This window comes from Falco rusticolus, chromosome 7 (assembly GCF_015220075.1).
Source record: "Falco rusticolus isolate bFalRus1 chromosome 7, bFalRus1.pri, whole genome shotgun sequence".
Lineage (NCBI taxonomy): Eukaryota > Metazoa > Chordata > Aves > Falconiformes > Falconidae > Falco > Falco rusticolus.
This window is the reverse complement of record NC_051193.1, coordinates 29030058-29049490: the sequence shown is the minus strand read 5'-3', so window position 1 is coordinate 29049490 and position 19433 is coordinate 29030058. Positions and strand designations below refer to the sequence as shown.

General features: G+C 41.7%; 1 protein-coding gene across 3 annotated transcripts in view; it reads left to right on the top strand.

Moving 5' to 3' along the window:
• The window catches only part of GPR132 (G protein-coupled receptor 132), an 84521-nt gene extending 79852 nt beyond the window's left edge, over nucleotides 1–4669 (top strand). For all 3 annotated transcript variants that reach the window (XM_037394442.1, XM_037394443.1, XM_037394444.1), the window contains one exon: nucleotides 2167–4669. In XM_037394442.1, the coding sequence (XP_037250339.1) occupies nucleotides 2191–3294 (1104 nt within the window). In that variant the 5' untranslated portion in view covers nucleotides 2167–2190 and the 3' untranslated portion in view covers nucleotides 3295–4669. The remainder of the gene's footprint in view (nucleotides 1–2166) is intronic.
• The last annotated feature ends 14764 nt before the right edge of the window (nucleotides 4670–19433 follow it).

Genomic DNA, 19433 nt, shown 5'->3' with positions numbered 1-19433 from the left:
CGGCAGCCCTGCCGAGTACCATGCTGTCTTCCCCACACAACGGTGAGGATCCTCTTCTCCAGTCATTCTTAAGATGGGACGTTTGAAGCTAAAGGAAACTTCAGATCCCCCTTTAGAGGGCTTCAACATACTCAGCAGACTCCAGCCCAATTCTTAGACATGGGAGGATGTGGTCCTCTAGCAAGACACTTCAATTGAACCAGCACATCAACCACTACCTGCTAACCCTCATCAACGTGTCGGTACATGAGCACCGTTTGCCGCAGGGGGAAGTGGAAGGCAGTCACAGAGCACGTTCTCAGTTCCTCTGTCGGAAGAGGCCCCTTCCAACTGTCCTCACCCCAGGAAACAGCTTACTCCACTCCTGGGGCTGGGGACAGCAGGTACCACTTGCTTCTGCCCTATCTGCTCACTTGGCAGGACATCTTCATTCAGAAGCAGCTGTCATTGAGCAGGCTCCGATTGCATTGGGGTATTTGATGGAAGTGAACACCTCTAAACGTGAACCAGGAGATCCTCTCTTGGTGTTTACAGCTATGGCTAGCACTGTGGTGCTGTGGGGGTCTTGCAGCCTAGGGCAACCTGCATCCTTTTTCTCATACCATTCTCATCATCATGTAACTAAACTAAGCCAGGGGACCTGATGGGCCTTCAGGCTTTAGGGATCTTGCATGGCAGGTGCTCTGTTAAGCATTCAGGGTGGAGTTGCTTGTGCTACCCCAGGGACCGCTCTTGCCCACACGAAAGGGAAGGAATGGCCCCACCAGCTTGTCCAACCCTCCCAGAGATGCAGGAGACAATCCCACTGTGCTGGCCGCAGACTGCTTCCCCTTGGTCTGCTTGAGATGGGCCCAAACAAATAACAAATAAATGTTCCGAGGCTGCTAAAAGCTACCTTCTCCCCTGCATGAACTCAGGGTTAAAGAACTTGCTTTTGCATAGTGTGAACCAGGAAAGCTTATGTCCCTCATCTGTCTGAAGAGACTCGATCTCTTGTCAACACATCTGCTTGTGGAGTTAGCTGGCTGTTCCCTGGAGCAGGCATCGACCCCATAAGAGAATTCCCAAAAGATTAGGCCAGATGAGACCTCTTTTCATCAAGGATGTTATACAATGGACACCTTCAACTCATAAACATGGCGAAGTACAACTTTTAAGGGCACACAACACGATTCTGGCACACTCACCTCCATATTCCTCTGTTCACTTGGAGAAGACATCTGCATGGAAATCATCACGTGGCTTTGCAAGAAAGGCTTCTCCAGGCACTACTTAATGTTAACCAAATGCCAGAACTGCTTTTGTGTGTCATCTTGGAAAGGTGGAGTTTTTTATAACCACTCTTGTTCAAAGAGCATTAGATTTCTTTGCCTCCATTTCTTAAACGTGTATATTGTTCTCTTTGATCTTGTTTACTTCATCTTGCTGCCCTTATTTCCTGTTGTTTCACAGAGGCATCAAACAGATGCAGTAGGCAGCTTCACCGCCTTACTATGGTGGGTGTTACATCACACTACAAGTTTATGTTCTTCAGCTGCAGTTCTTCATTAAGAGGAGAGAGAAGTATGAATTAACTAGATCTGAACCAGTATGTTGTAATACAGTGTGGAAGTACACGCTAGTGGCTGGATTATGGTTCCTGTATGCTGGGTAGTCTCTGACACAACTACCACCGGCCACTTCACATGGTTCCTCCATCTGACTGATGATAAATGATAGCTTCTTTTGGAAGTCTGCCTCTGAAATCTCTACAGTTTACATTTTGTGTTACTCAGTTTCAAAAAAAATTAATTGAAAACTAATGCCTTCAATTTCCTTGTGGAAGTGACTTTAGTAATTGATCAGCGTCTCACTCTTATTTAGGAGGCAGCCTGCTTTAGACACAGTCCCCAATACCCTGTTTTAGCGAATAGGCATGCTGTAGTCAAGAAATTCCTTATGAAGAAAGGCACTTTTTACTGGAAGTAAATCCAACCTGACTCCCAGGGGACACTACAGGAGACCAGCAGGTCTTGGGAAATTTGCCTGTCTTAGCTGCTTCCCCAAGACAAGTATCCCCTTTATTCCGCCGACACATGCTGTTGGCACCTGTGGTACCATAACCTTTACTGACACATTTTTAAGTGATATAAATGCTAACTTTCCACCTTGTCTTCTGATTCTCAGGGAACACCAGCTGGAAAAAGAATAATGGAAAATTGTACAGACGCAAATAATAACTCTGCTTGCGAAGGAATTCCCTACAAAGACAGCAAGACACTTCTGGTTGCAGTTTACAGCATCGTTTTTGCCATAGGCCTTCCAGCAAATTGCTTAACTTCCCTGCTTACATTTGTACAAATCCAAAGGAATAAAGTAATTGCCATCTACATTTTCAGTTTATCATTGTGTGAGCTGATGTATTTAAGTACCTTGCCTCTCTGGATTATCTACGTGCAAGATGAGCACCAGTGGAATATGGGTGTAAAGGCTTGCAGAATAACAGGATTCATCTTCTTCTGCAACATATACATCAGCATTCTGCTTTTGTGCTGCATTTCTGTGGATCGTTACGTGGCACTGGTGTATGCTCTGGAATCAAGGGGGAGAAGAGGACAGAAGAAGGCAACCATAATAGTGTGTATTCTCTTCGCTGTGGTTGCAATAATCCACACTCCAGTATTTTACATGGAAGATTACTCACAATACAGTAATAAGAAAACCTGCTTTGAGACTTTGCCCCTTGACATAAAATTGGCTTCTTTCAGCTTTGCTAGATTCCTATTTGGATTTGCCATACCTTTCACAATCCTCATTTTCACAAACTACAAAATTTTCCAAAGTACAAAAACGAGCAGCAGCTTGACTTGTCGCCAAAAAGCCAAAGTGAAGTACCTGGCTATCGCCATTATTGTCATTTTCCTGATCTGTTTTGCTCCCTACCATGTGGTACTCTTAATAAGATCCATATACTTTATGTTTCATCAAAATTGCTCATGTCCATTTGAAAAAGATGTATATTCAATTTTTACAGTGTTTCTGTGTTTAGCCACTGCAAACAGCATTGCCGATCCAATCATCTATGTGCTGGTTAGTGAAAATGTCAGAAAAGATTTTTATAGGAGTCTGAGAAGATGGAGACTGAACTCATCCAGGCTGAATTCATCCATTAATTACAAGAGTGACAGTATAAAATGTAGAATGTCAAAAGAATCACCAGAAGGAGGGTTAAGAGAAGAAAATAAAGAAAGGCCAGCTTCATCTGACATTCAAAAGACCTGTAATAGTGGCAAAGACCAAGAAGATGGCAGGTAGCAATTGGCTGCTGACACAAGTAAGGAGTTCCCAACATCAGCTGTGGGCTGCAGACTGCAACACACAAGTACTTACATGCTGACGTCCATGGGGGGGTGGGTGCATGGGCCAGCAACTCCCTGAGGATGCTACAGGAGCGATACTTCTTATTTCTGTTTGTCTCCTACGATAAAGTTTGCCCACCAGTATCATTGGTGAAAATATTGCTTTGCTAAGGACATGTGGAATAAACTAAGTTATTTATATTGATTCAAATTGAAATCTTAAAAGCTTATTTTTTGGACTGGCTCTTTTCCTCATATGAATTCAGAATCAGCTTTATAATCAGTGTTATCTTCTGAGCTGGACCAAAAAAATCCCTGCTGAAGAGAACAATGCACATTCTTATGGTTGAAAATTTTTGTTCTTGAGGAGGTACGTGTTCAGATTCTCATACACGTACCCTGTTGTTAACATTTGTGGTTAACCAGTGGAAAATATTAAAAATTAGTGACTCTTTCAACAAGAACCTTGAAAATGTTCCAAATACTTCAATATGCAGCTTTGTCTACCTTGCACATTATGGGGAGAATTAGAAGGCAAAAGAGTGACCTGGTAACAGAACAACAGTATTTCTACCATATTACTCAAGATCCTGCACTGCCCTGAAATTCTTCAAATGTACAATTCTAATGCTTGACATTTTACAGCTAGTAAATTTTATTTGTTTTGCAGTTAAACCTAGAATGCACTAAAGCATATAGAAAACTTACACATTTCCAGGTGGAGTCAGGAGATCTTTTCATGCCGTCTCCAAATGTTTGTTGCTTGTGTTTCAGATCTGACTAAACTAACAGTTTCCTTGTGGTATTGATACAACTTTTACTGTGTAGGAGTCTGCACAAGAGCGAGGTGCCTTTCTGGCAAGGAAGGGCTGGTGGCACGGAGAACACAGCCCTTTCTCCCCATAGATGGGAACTCCCTCCGACACGCTGGTGGTGCACACAGGAGACGATGCTGGGGCAGATTTCCTTGTTGCCGCTGCTGAATAAACTATTGATAGTAGTTTCCTGTGCCTTCAAACCAGAATTTAAAAAATAAGAATGATAGAAATCTGGCAAGATTTAGCCAAACAGCTTCTTCATTTCTTTTTATGCGATCAAAGTAAAATGGACGAAGACCATGAATCAATTGGATGTTTATTTGAATACAAATGTGTAAAGTGCTTCACAGCATCATGCTCCTTAATCTGTAATGTTGGATTTCTGTAATATTTTTAAATTGTTATTAATGCTCACATTTCTGAATTGAAGTAACATTAACTAATGTTAATGTCAACACAGTACTAGTATCAAAATGGCATTTCATCAAGTTATTATATCTATGACATATTTAATTTTTGCATTATTTAATGACTCGTCTGGCATCTACCTATGAAATGCTTGTGTCCTCCAAAGTAGTTCATATTAATACTGAACTGAATAGGAGATTGTTTCTTGGTGGAAAAATGTGAAATTCTGTTGTGATGCTAGTTAACAAATTGTGGTTTTCTATTTCCATACGCATCCTAGAGATCAAACTCTCTGAGGTATTTGTGGCGCACTGAAGCACGGACTCCGAGAGTGGATCGAAGACACTTTGAAGACACTATATTAAAATCAAGAAAGCCTTTTATACCTTTACAGCATGCTGACCTATCAGCCTGCAACTATGCTCAGTAATTTTCCACTCTTAACTCTTTTTTCTATTGCAGACACAGCAACTTAGCAACTCCTTTATCTACAAGGCCACAAGCTCTGCAGACTACTCCGTATCTTAAAGTTTCTTTTCTTGCTCCCATGGCTTCCTTCCAACAAGTGTAACTGTGTCTCTCTCCCAAGGTCGGTTTTCACTTACTGACACTGTCAAGCTAGCTCAAGAAATACCCACATCTCCCCCTTCTTTATATATAAAAAAGGCTTCTTTCAATGCTCTATTAGAGTTTGCACACATTTTAACATACACGGAATACAGATCAGAATACATATAAAAATGAGTAAGCATCCTACACCTATTTGTAATAAGCTTTTTACCCATGCAGTTAAACCTAATCTACTAAAAAGATTTCCAAAAATGTTAAAATCATCTCTTCGTTGTAGTTTCTGTACTCCTTCTTGCAAGTTTCCAAGACTTTTGTGAATATATTCAAAATGATCAGAGAGATCCATACAACAAAGTCCATTAAAATTCTGACAACCATGACCTTGCGCTAACTATTGCAGCTCTATTTTGTAGCGTAGCATGTCTTATTGAATCCACATCTAGCAATAGTCCACTCAGGGCTAACAGCATTGCATTAGTTTGTTTTGCAAGCCAACAGCCAAGCTTATTCAAGGTGGTTAACACTTGTGCTGTTCCTACTCCTGGAGCAAACATAGATGCTGCTATAACGTCACCAGGGCTCCAAAATTCCATATTATCTTTACAATCAGTTTTAAAGGCAGGTGTAGCACATTTGTGGCGGCATAACTTATGAGTTATAATCATGGATGTATTGGGTGTTAACAAAGTTAACCTTCCAATGCTACATGGTCCTCCTTTCACATGGGAGGGAATGCCAGGCCACGCACGATCTCCACAAATTAGAAATAATCCTGTGGGCAGTTTAAGTGGACGTTTGCTAGACATTGATATATTAGGAGAAGTATAATTACACCAAGCGCTAGCATTTCTATATGCAGGTATGGTAGCATTTAACCATTGAATTGTTTTTATATCATCTTTGCCGGTGTAGTAGAAGTATATACCATAATCCATTTTTACAGATCCTAATAAATCCAGGTCCTGTGGTTCAATCCCACCATATGCTAAATATGGAACCGAACCATCCCAATTGTTAACCACATCACCAAATCCCTGAATTATGATCCGTTTATCTGAGGGGATGGGCCAATCATCAACAGGTCGTCCAACCAGACAGGTTGTAAAAGAATTTTCTGGAGAAGCAGTTGATAGACATAATGTGTCCTGTCCCGTGCAATTGACCAAGGTTACCTAGATGTTGGTTTTGGGTTGAGGTGGGATCCATATTGATGCAGCTGACATCATGGCACAGACGATGGCAATGACTGAGATAACGATGGCTTGATCCATCGAGCTGGTACCCATCTTGGGCCAGAACCTGTGGAAACACAAGCATACCCTCTACCCCAAGGTATTAACGGAAAAGGACCTTCCCATTTATTTCTCTGTAAATTTTTTACTATAAGTTGTGCTTTCTCATTAGATTTTGAAGCACTGTATAAGCCAAAATGGTGTTGTTTAGGAGGTCCATTCTCCATCCAATGGTTTTAAAAATTCAAAGCATAAGAAGCTTTGGCTATATGCTCTTGTGGGGTTAACCCTAGACTCTCCCTTTTTTGTTTTTGCAACGTAGTTTTAAGAGTGCTACGTGTGCGTTCGATAACGGCTTGGCCTGTGGAGAATGTGGAATGGCTGTAATATGCTGAATTCCCCATTGCTGAAAAAGTGCCTGTGTCTTAGGCGCTTTATAGCCAGGGCTATTCCCTGTTTTTATAGTTTTTGAACTCCCAGGGTGGCAAAGGCCATAGTAAAGTGTCTGCAAACATCTTTTGCTTTTTCACCTGAGTGTACTGATGCATAAATACAAGATGAAAAAGTGTCAATAGAGACATGTACATATTTGTACTTGCCAAACTCTGGTATATGAGTAACGTCTGTCTGCCAAATTTCAAGCGACAGAAGACCTCAAGGATTAGTTCCGATCGACAGTGCAGGCAAAACTTGTGGACAATTGGGACACAATTGTGTAATTTGCCTCGCTTGGTCCTGAGTCAGTTGAAACGTGTGTTGCAGTGCTTTTGCGTTTTGATGATAAAATTCTCGAGATAAACGAGCCTGTGCAAAACTGTCAGGTAAGAGCTCCCTGGCACCTACCAGCCTGTCTGCTTGTGCGTTCCCCTCACTTATGGGACCGGGTAGGGAGGTATGTGAGCGTATGTGTTACATAAAATATGGATATGCCCATCGATCCAGGAGCCACTTGAGCTCCCAGAGAAGAGCAAATAAGGCTTCATGTGAGACTTCCTTCAACAAGGAGCATTCTAGCCTAGAAACAAGGCCGGCCACGTAGGCAGAATTTGTGATAACACTTATTGGGGTAGTCCATAATTTGAAAACACAGACTACTGCAGAGAGTTCTACTACCTGAGGCAATCCTGTGACAATATGTATGTTGCTTTTCCAGTTTCCTTCATCATCTCTCCAAATTATCACTGCTCGGCCTGTTTTGCCAGACCCATCAGTGAATACTGTAGGGGCATCAACTATTGGTGTGATAGCTAATTGTGAAGTAGGTAAAAGAGGAAGAGAGTGCAGGGATTGTATAATTTTGTGTCCTGGGAAATTAATACTTACCTGTCCTGTAAAATCCACTAGAGCACAATGAAAAACAAAAGAATGGTGACTTTAAAAAGTGAGCTGTTTTGAATCAAGAGGCAAATAGATATTAGGTTCAACACCATCTAAAGTTAATAAATGCTCTCCTCCTTTCTTAATTACCATAGCTATCATTTCAAAAGCTGTGGTAACTGTTTTTCCAAAATTATGTGGTAAAAATATCCATTCCAGAATAATCAAAGGATATATGTCTTGTGGAACCCACTGTGCTAAGAGACCATAGGGTTGAAAAGCTGAATAAAAAAATGAAAAGGCTAATAGAGTGGTCTGTTTTTCACCTATGAGTGACTTGACCTGCTAATTTTACAACCACTTTATCAAGAACAGTTTTTGCAGAGAGGGTAAGTGTTTGAGGAGACATCAAGTCTGGATGTCCTTCCAATAGTTTAAAGAGGGGATGGAGTTCTTCAGTAGATATCCCTGAGAGAGGATGAACCCAATTTATGGTTCCTAACAGTTTTTGTAAGTCTTATTGCAAGGCGATACATTGAGGTTGGATGTTTTGTTCTGATATTTTCCATCCTAAATATCACCAAGGTGGTATTTCTTGTATTTTTAATTCTGCAGTTTTGAGCCCTGCTGTCGAGACTGCTTGGACTACTTGCAGTTTCACTTCTTGGGCTGTCTGTTTTGATTCTGCAGCGATTAAGATGTCATCCATCTACCAGTGCTGCCACTTGTGCTGGCGCACAGACTGCTGCAGCTCGGGGGGGTGGGGCATTCGGAGGGGTAATTTGTCATCACAGCACCACCCCTCATGGCGCTCTGCTTGGGGGTTCCTGGTAAGGCCAAAGACTGGCCGTCCTGGTCAAATTTTGTTTGACATTATTGGCATAATGATGTCCTTTATGACATCATCTTCCAGGTGGACCCCCTTTATTATTTACTTTTGCTTTCGGACAGTTCTTTCGTAGACGGCCATACTGACCACAGCACTGCTGTGACTTAACTGACAGCACTGCAAATGCTTCTGCAATCCGAGACAAATCATGCTGTCTAGACCCAATACTCATACAAGCATTCAACATACCATCAATCCCAGGATTCTTTAAAGGTTATAATACTTTCTGACAGTCAGGGTTGGAATTTTCAATAGCAAGTTGTTTAAAGATATATTCAAGTGCTTTCTCATTATCAATCTGCTTTTCCAAAGCCTCATGAAGTCTGTCCAAAAATTTCATAAATGGTTCATTTGCTTCTTGCTTAATTCTGACAAAAGGCTGCCTCTGTTTACCTGCTTCAGGAACAGTTTTCAAAGCATGGAGTGCCAATTGTTTTACTTGCTGCAAACCCGCCTGGCAAATCCTAGCTTGCGCAGCGTTGGTGCTATGATCGGCTTGCCCTAGTAATACATCTACGTTAACTGTTCGCAATGGAGCACGCGCCCCCAACACTGAGTTCTCAGTAGCTTGGACACCTGCAAGCTGCCTCATTTTTGACTCCCCTACAGTGCATTGCATGTCCGCCATTATCAAGCGAAACAACGTTTTAAAATCATTAAGGGTAAACACATGAGTATCACAGAGAGACTCTTATTAAATGAGTTGTAAGGAGCCCCAGTTCCATGGTCCATCACTGTTCTCCTGATATCTTTCATAAGAGCATACAAGGGAGCTTCCCATCAAGGATCTTGATCTGGCCCATACACCACAGGGAAGGCACGCAGCACATCTCTATCCCCTGCTTGCCTTGCTTCCCCTTTTACAGCTGCCTATTTATCATGAGGGTCTGGAGGGTATACATCAGCCTCTTTTTCCAGATCAGTAAACTCTGGGTCAAAAGGATTATCTGTGTCATCATCAAGCATATCAGGTGGCAGAGCCACAAGAGCAGTAGCAGCAGGTTTAGTTTTTGGTCTTACAGCAGGGTCTGCTAAAGAGGTGGCGGTGAAGGAGCTGAAGAAGCTGTTTCTGCTTCCTTTCATTGTCAGCCAACATGAGCTTTTAGTTTCAAAAATAATTCGCCAAGGGCTCAACATAATACCCACCGGCATCTGCAAAGTGCTGAATATCTGTAACTGTGCTGAAAATCAAACTTTCCATTGCTAAAAATTCAGCGGCAGGCGTTGCTCAGAACAGCCCCAGTCAGCCAGAGCGCTGGTGATTAATCTCTGAAGACGTGTATGTAAACTGTCCCAACCTCAGGATTTTCATAGTCTAAATGTAAATTCTGATTAATAATAGCAGTGAATTTAGAAGAAAACAAAGGTACAGACTTCTGAACTGATTGAAATGGATGCAAATTGGATATTCACCCCAATGAATTCAGAAATCTCCCTGATGTTTTTCCTCTGATAAAAGTGAGTGTTTTTAGAGCAACCACTACTGGAGCCCCGTGCCAGAGCTGCAGGAGCCAGGGATTAGCAGGGTCTGATGCAATGTAAATTTTTTGCCTTGCCTAATTTACATGCTGTTCTAAATTACTACATCATTATGCATCTTCTCTTAATGAAAATCCTTGGAGCTTCACTGTTCTGAAAGACTCTGAAAAAAAAGCCTTAGAAGCGACAAAGCCCTGTGCAGCCTGCTCTAACTTGGAAGATGACCTAGATGGTCTCCAGACATGCTTTCCAAATTCAAATATTCTGTGGCAGATTACTGAAGGGATTAGGGGCTGGGTACCAAGCAATGTATCCACATGGGAAAACTGCACATCCTGACTTCTTTGGATAAACAGAAAAGCAGCTTTACACCTGAGGGAGGACATTGAGAAATGCTATTTCCACATTGTTAAAATATCGCATCAGATAAGCTGTTTCTCATCTGACAAACTGAAGCACCCGATCTCTTTTGCAACACGGTATTTGACTGTGCCATACAGGCAAAGGAAGCGTCTCAGCACTGGGACACTTGCTAGAGACACAGCAAAGGACATTACTCAGGTCAGAGCAGATCTGAAAGGTGGGTTGGTTGTGTGGGCCTTTCCATCCTTTCCAGCTGCAGGGACACTACCAGCGAGCCCTCAGGGACTGCTTCATGCTGTGAAAAAAGATTCACCTGCTACGTAAGATCTGCTGTTCTCAACCCAGCAATATGGATCTGTCCCCCTACCTCCTCAACTGAGCTTAAGCTATAAGATGACCAGGAAAGAACCAAACCTAGGCCATGCTTCCCAGTTTGCTCTTTAGATGGCCAGGTCTCCAGACATAAGGCTCAGAGCAGGTAATTTGCTCACCAGTGTAAGTGGGTGAGATTCGAAAATTTCACTCTCTTTTACATTCAGCATTTACTCAGGTCTAACTTCCATAATTTGATTTAAAGAAGAGTGGGCTACTGAATAAATAAAACATGATTTTATTTTTACATGTGTCTCAGACATTCATAATGTACCCGGGAGATAAGTGGATTGCTGATTATTTTAAATATGATTGTAAAGCATGAAGTGAATAATTTCTGGCGATGAACTAGAGCTGGCCAAACTAGTTTTTGCAGACAACATATCTGATTTGTTTTTTTATTCATCAATTTTAAGTTATTTCTAAAGACTGCACTTTTCAAGTAATCATTTGGGGTAACTCACTTATAAAACTCTACTGCTGTTTAAGAAATGCTTTCATGTTCAGTATTAAATTTTGCTTCAAGAGAATAGTTATACAAAACAGGCAAAACCAGATACGAATGAACTGACTTTCTATGCATGACAAAGTTTCATCTGCAGTTGGTGACCCTGCAGCTGGTCTGATTTAGTCCCTGCTACCATGTACAACCCAATGTCGAATTTCTGTTGTAGTGAGTGATGAAACCTAACTCAGAACCAGGCTTTCAAAAATGTCCACAATGTAATAGCTTTTCTTCACAAGCATATTGTCATACGACAGGTCACGTTGCGGGATAGGTCTTTTAGGAAGCATCTACATAGTGAAACGACACCAGAGCTGCCTCACAGGTCTTATACCTGTCTTATTTTCAAACTAATGGTAGCAAACAAGGGCAGGGGTGGGGTGGGGGGTTGCATCAGCAAGATGCAATCCTTTTTTTAACCTCTTTGGTGTGCAGGGAAGCATACAGGTAGCAGCATCCCCAAAGCTGGATCTCCCAAGCATGTCTTCTGCAACTAGTGTCTAGAGGATGTGATACCTACCAGCCTTCTCCATCTCTTTCAGTACCTCTTGGGGTGGTTTGCATCCCACTGCACTCCCTCCTTCTCCTGCACAATTAACCCTTGCACAGGAGAGGATGCTTCTCATACTCTACTTGCACCAGGGATGCAGCATGGCCTCATGATGCAATCTTCAAGTGACAGGAATGTGAACCATAAAAAGCCAAATCTATCGTCCAAAATTAGACTAATACTGATATCCTGGTAATAGATGTTAGTTGCTGTTATCATGAGCTATTGGTAAGAAAGAGTAGGATTCTCAACTCATTACGTCTCATCACTGTAATTCAGATCACTGATAACTTCTAGGGTTTTACTTTCTTACTCCATCCTTCAAAAAATGCTTAGAGATAACAAAGCAAAAACCGGCCTTGGAGACAAATAGAAAATCTGCTGAGGAGACATGATAAGCTATGTGATAAGAATTTCACAGAACACCACACGAACGTATATCATCTATGCAAGCAACCTCAAAATAAGCCTTTCTCAGTACACCATAGAATCATAGAAACATGCCATGAAATGATCCATCCTGTTTGGCAGCCTCAGTCTGCAACAGGACCCATACACTGCAGCCCACGATCACAGAACATCCCTGTATGTTCAAAGGTCTGTCTTGAAATATTTTCTTGAGGGTGGTAAAGAATCAAAGAGAAGAGAGTTACTGTGGGAAAAGGGTGTTGTACGATATACAAAGTCCTGGAAAGCCATGTAAGCCTAAAGTTGCAGATGTTCTGAACAAGTATGCAAATACTCAAGTGTTCAGAAAGCTACTTCAGAAACGCATCAGCCTGTATCATAGTTCCCCATCTGTAAAATGGGACACTTCCCTTGAGCATTGCCTGCCTTCTTCGTTTAAAATACAAGCCCTTGCAAGAGATACTAGAAAGAGTAAGCAGGTGTGTCGTATGCATGTTCAGAACGTACTCCAATGGAGTAGTGAATGGCATGGAGGCAAATAGAAGCACAAATTCTAATGAGTCAGCACTTTTAGGGTCAGATTCAAAGCACTTTATTTGCTTCTAATTATGCTGGGGCATCAGAAAAAAAAATAGGCAGACTTTCATTTTAACTTCACTTGGATTTTTCCTCACTGGGATATTTTGGTGCTCAGAGGTGTTTTGCTACTTCCAAAAGGTAGGAGTAATACCGATCCACAGAGTTGACTTCCAGATTGGAAATACGCAGACCCAAGCACTCAAAAGGCTCACAAGACTCAAAACAATCAGCAATGCTAATAGCATTTGTTGTTGCAACTTCCTTACACAGTAGGCCACCAAAAATAATCTCTAAAATCCTTAATGCTTTGAGATCTATCCATGTGGACTGCCTCTCAAGCTCTTCCCTCCCTGCTACTATATTCGTGAGTTGGGAATCACTTTCTTAGCACCAGCTTTCTGGAATGGGTCTCTGACAGTGTGAGCCTAATATGTTTGAGGCAACAGCACTATTGCTTACCTATCTGATTAATTTGGGGGGTGGGGGTGGGAGGTGTTACCTTTCTTAAATATAGTCAAGAAGACTAGGCTCACACTACCCACTACGGGTAATTTTTATTATTGTATGTTTTACATTTATAGGTGACTTTACATTATGTTCAATAATGGGCATTTGATAAGGTATTAAAATAAACCTTGTGTTTTCCATTTAGCTGTAGGTATGGCTCCTGTCTAATTCTTTTGTCTAAATCTTTCCTAAGATAAGGTTTATAAAAATGGACAGTCCACAGCTCTCAATGGAATGGTGCACTGAACTGCACCACTTCCAGTAATAGCTGTGTCCCAAAAATAAAAAATGCACAAGCCTCAAACTAAATTCAGGGCTGGAGGCAGCAATATGCAGAAGGGAAGAAAAAATGTACGTTAAATAACAAGGGAACTCAGGAGCATGCCTTCTTGATTGTTACTGTGGGAATGGCCCATCAACAAAAGGCAGGAGATTCCAGCCAGACCAAGTACAAATCATAAGTTTCTATCACAAACAAAAAAAAAAGGGGTGAATGGGGACCTTTCTTCATACAGAGGGGTGTGAAGCAGATATAGACAGACTGTAACGTCATAACAGAAAAGATTTGATGGGAAACAAAAAGTCAGCGGGCAACTTCAGTATCCACAAAAGCAGAATTCGAAGGCGTGTGTGATTTTGTAACTCAGCAAGGGGCTTTCCCTAATAAGAAGCTGAGTGGACCCTGCTTGCCTTATTCAAGGATGAGTCACTCCCTTTTCTGACCAGAAATGTTCCCCTCTCATGAGAGGGAAGAAGCTGGAAATTATACTAAATATTTGTCTTTTTGTTTTCTTAGCATTCGGTTTCAGATACTAGAACCATTTCTTAATCAAATTCCAAGATGAGAAATAACACTGCATAAGGAAAAATCCCTGGAAAAAAATCTTCTTTTCTCTGGAGATACTGAAAACCATTACAAATAAATCAACATAAAGTTAAACCAAAGCTGTGAAACCAGCCTTCTTCCCTGAAGGCTGTGGAAAGTTAAAATGTGAATCTGAAGTTTTTTTGCTGGCCCATAGTTTCAGATCACAATGACTTCAAACATTCAGAATTTGGGGAAAAATACCTTTTTTTCATTTATGTAGAAATGTAGCTTGGACATATTCTTCCATGATGTAAAGCAATAATGTATAATCCAGGCTTGTCTATGCTTCAGTATCATGCCTGATTGACTAGCATGAAGAAAAGCTTTTATGAAAGCAGCAAACATTTGAAATATTGAACACATCAGTCAACTATGAGTTGTGAGTCTACTGCCTCTATTCTGAATGACGAGCAGAAGCTTCATTTCAGAAATGCCACTGAGAGGTTAATTCCCCTTTTTATACTTCCAGCTTTTGTTCAAGCCCTGATGGCTTTTAAATCAGAGGATGATGTTTTTTCACGAGTTTAAGGCAGTCACAAGAGGGCACCAGACTCTAGCCTATTTCTCCTGCTGGCTAGGGTGGACTTCACAGTGGAAAAAAAATACATTTGTCTCTCTTACACCTGTTAAGTTTGCAGGCAGTAATCATCAATTTGTAAGAATTCGTGCTGCCAGGTAAAACAGCCCGTACAGATGACAGGGTGTGTGTAGGGATGCTCGTGCTTACCAAACAGGTAGCTGTTGGGGCAGACACGAGATCGGCTTATAAGGTTTATCCAACTACGCCAGAAACATGCAACCTTTTTCAAATGGTGGCTACAAACAGGCAGAAAAACAAGAAGAAAACAAAAACAAACCCAAAACAAAACAAAACTGAAAACAATCAAGAAAAATCATGGGGAGAAAAAGAGAGAGACAATTCCCTTGCATCACACACTAAAATATGGAGGATTATGGAACTTGCCAGGATCTGTCCACGATTCCCTGGAGAGAATGTAAGTGGCAGGAGGCAAACACACCATCTAAGGCATTCAGCTCAGCCAGCCCTCGCAGTATCTAAACACACATCAAAATCTAAAAACTCTTTCAGGAGCCCCACTTTGCCTCCCTGTCTCAACAAACCACTCCCCACATCATTCTGCACCACTGCTCACTGCAGCTCCAGTGACTTTATCCCATTCTGTTGGCATTTGGTGCTGTTTGTTACTCAGCTTATATAAGGAAAATTAAAGGTTTATTATTCCGTTAACATTAGACATGTTGAAATCATTGCAGGGAAACCACTGGCTACTGACAGAACAGCAGGAGACGTGAGTTAACACTCCTTTATTGCTACAAAAGTCAAAGCTGTCATTCCCATCAAGGTGCAGGACTGGAGCAGAGAACAAGACCAGCAGACAGCCTGTTATCTGTGTTCATCCTCATGCTTCTAACCAGGTTAACCCTTTAACCAGATAAGGCAGAGTCTCATTAGCAATCATTCTCTTAGAACAAAGTAGGGCAAAAAAAAAATCACATTTTTAACATGCCTTTTCACACCTTAGTTTACCTACTTCTTATGTTCATTTCTGGATACCCTCATTAAGCTATAATTGCTATGTTACTACTATAATTTATGATATATTTTTTTCTTATAGACTGTAATTCAGATAGGTCAGCATCAAATCAAAATCAGCAGTAATGTGTGGATACAGTAGGTTTTCCAGTTTAACCTATCAATTCACCAGACTCTAAAACAAAATTTGGAAACAATCTAAACACTCCAACAAGCCATCAGCACCTTCGTCTGTGCTTCCAAGGAGCACAGAGGGTCATTTTAACTTGCAGATAAAGCGTTAACTTCTATAACCAGCATATTTCTTTTATTGATGCTCTTATTGATAACTAATTTTATTCTCCTCATTACTTATGATGGGTCTAAGGAAAATCACATTTCTGTTTTGGAAAATGTAAAACAACTAATGCCATCAACAGCTTGTTACTGACATCTCAACCACCAGAATTAAGCTACTGCATAAGAAACTCAATGTTCTTATTTTTCTACTTTCCCCCCCTAGTTTTTGTGGTCCAAATGCTTAAGAACTTCAAGACAAGCTTGAAAATAAACAAATGACCTACATATTTTCAAGTTTTGTTAGCATTAACCGTGCTTTTGAATTATAATTCTCCTGTTTGCCACTACTGCAGAAATTATTTTCCCACTGGTGGTGCAATTTTCAGGGACACAGCTTCTAGAAACAGCACAGTGCCTTCCAAAAGGCTGGTTTCAAAAGCAAAACACTGTAATATCAAAAGATGCAGAACCGCAAAGGTGTAGAGCCTCAAATCTGGCCTAAAAGATCTGAAAGCCACATTCTAATGTATGTTCAAGGATATATAAAAAAGGAATTATTCATTAACTTCTTCAGCTTGCAACTGCTTCAGGCTATTTTGTTCTTACAGTGTCTGCAGTTTTCAAAGGAAGGTAGAGCTGGTGGGGGGAAAAAAGGATCTTCACATGCACAGCACAAACACATTCATCAGAAACAGACTAACTCCTGAGATGAAAATATGGTGCTTAGCTTGCTGCAAAGAAAGGAATACCTTGTGTAGTGACAGGCTGCACACGTTTTTTGAGCTTGTGGGTGCTATTTAATAGTAGATACTTAGTTGCTATAGCAACTGTCATACCCTATGGTATTTATGCTTAGATATGGAACACATATTTTAAGCAGCACCAGACAACATGGCATTCAAGTGTCCAAAATGTATGTTTAAAAGAAAATCCCTGTTATGAAGGAAGTAGGTGTGTTCCTCTAGTTATTAGAAAACCTTTATAAAGCAATACTTTTGCAACAACAAAACAATTTTGTCCCTCACAAACATAAAACAAAACTACCATGTTGATCCAGAAGAGGGCTTAGAAACCTTAAAACCCCAAACAACATTCAGCACTTTAAAATCCATCTTTGACTGCCTCCGCATGATCTAGAGACTTCTGCTGTTCAGTACAGTGAGAGCACAGTGTTTTGCCACTAGAGGTTTCTATTGTAGTTTTAGTATCTCACTAGGCACTACTTTGATAGTCTTAACTTGGTATCATCCGGGCTTTGCTCCTACCACAGATATCCACTATCAACACAAAGCCACATATACTTGCTGCTGGCCCCTGCCTGCCAGTGCACATACACAGTACTCGCGGCTTCGTGGCTGGAATTTCTCAAGCGTGCTTTGTAGCCCCTTTGGTGTTTGTAGTTTTGCATATCACCTGCCATGGAGAACACTTCCTCTGAATTGGCTGGCAACAGTAAATTTTGCTGCAAACACTCCTTTATTTTTATTTTGTCACATCCTGGTGTCTGAGGAGCATAAACAAATAATGTAGTATGAGGGCACTCTTTCTTTCAGGTCCTTTCTACCCTATGAGGAAACCACTGGTCAGTAACTTCTACAGCTGCCTGTGAAGCATACTTAACCCCAACATGACCACTTTAGCCAGGCAGGCTAAAACTTTGAGGGCTGGAACAAGCCTAGTAGCTTTCCTGTGTCCTGTTCCCACTGTATTTCCTGCAGTCAAAACATATCAATACCTCTTCTTAGCAATTTATTATCAGTTCCATAAAGTTACTAGCTAACTAGGATAAACACGGTTTTAGCTCACAGTTTCTTAGTCTGTACAAGTTCTTAAAAAGAACTCATTTCTTAGCTCATGTCATCCCTAACACCCCTGGCCTCCTAGTAGATAGATCAGTTACCCACAGCCGTAAAACCTAAGGCCTGAGGCAGACATATTTCTGCCGAAGAACAGATTTGCTTTGCCACTGTTGTACTGACAGCCACATACCCTCCCTCCCGTCACTTCTCTACTACTGCTCTTCAGTATTTTGCCAGCACAAACACCCAGCTGAGCCAATCCAGCCAGCCAACTGTTGCCATATTCAGACATGTATTAGGTGGTGCATGGAGTAGTTGATGACTGCTCTGACTACACCATTCTTGTTTTGTAAGCCACTAGCATTTGATGCCAGCATCATTATCATCCAACATCAACTACAGTTAGCCCACAAATGCTCACTCACTTACTATGAATTCTTTGGTAAACCAAATTACAGGCACCAGATGCCTGCCGTTCTTTGTCCAGCCCCCTCCTACAGGTAGAGCAACAGCCTCACCAGGCTCAGAGCAGGGAAGGAGAAGCTCACCCTCACTGAAGGCTGAACAGAACTCTCAGCCACCTTCGGTGTGGTCCACACATTAAGGCGTTGTAACAACACAAAAACACTTCATCTTAAATTCAGTGCCCTGTGACTGCAGAATACATGCAATAAAGTTGTATCCTGTACCTGGCTTACGGGGCCCAGCTGAGCTGCTACAACAGGCTTACTTCTTGGGGAACAGCCACATTTAATTACTCTCCTTAGCCTTTCTCCCATCTGCTCTTGGATTTTTTAGGCTAGCTCTGCTGCAGGAATGTGCTTGTCTGCAGAAGCACTCCGAACTGTTTCATAATGCTGCCTATCTCAAAGGTAATCAGAATTTGGCAGGTTGGGCTTAAAGAAAAATGGTACAAGTGGGCCTCCTGCCCTACTCTGGAGCCAAATTAAAAAGACAAACATATCTTAAACACTTTAATCAAACAGTAATTATGAGCGAAACAATACAGACTCAGAGCAAGTCCACGTTGTCTTTAGCAGGCAGAGGCAGGCAAGATCTGTCCCCATTCTGAACCAGCAGGATCACAGCCAAAACTCTTCCAAACCTCACACATTCGTGCTGGTACAACACAGAGCCTGAGCTAACACACCTTGTCTCTCAGTAAGACTCACTAGCCAGAGCACAGCACCGCGCTGACGACAGCTTGCGGCTTCCAGTTCAAGGCTGAGTCATGTCTGGTTGGCTCCAAGCACCGGCAGTGCAAGCACACGTTTTCCTGCCTCCCGACTGCACAGCCGTACTCTGAACCATGCGCCCAGCTACGTTAACCCAGGGCCCTCAGACCAGTGACAGAAAACACTGCAGCCATGCAGTGGTGCAGAGTGGAAAACACTTCACTGTCAGCACACGATTGGTATTGAGACAGGACTCAGTCCTATCTCACCGCAACCATTTGTTTCAAAGCTTAAGCAACTTCCTGACTAATTTTCCTACCCTCTATCTGAGGGCTTGTAAGCCACTGGTTACGAAACGCTGTGCTAAGCCTCATACAAACACTGAGTAAGAGACAGTGGCTGTCACAGCCCAAGAAACACTC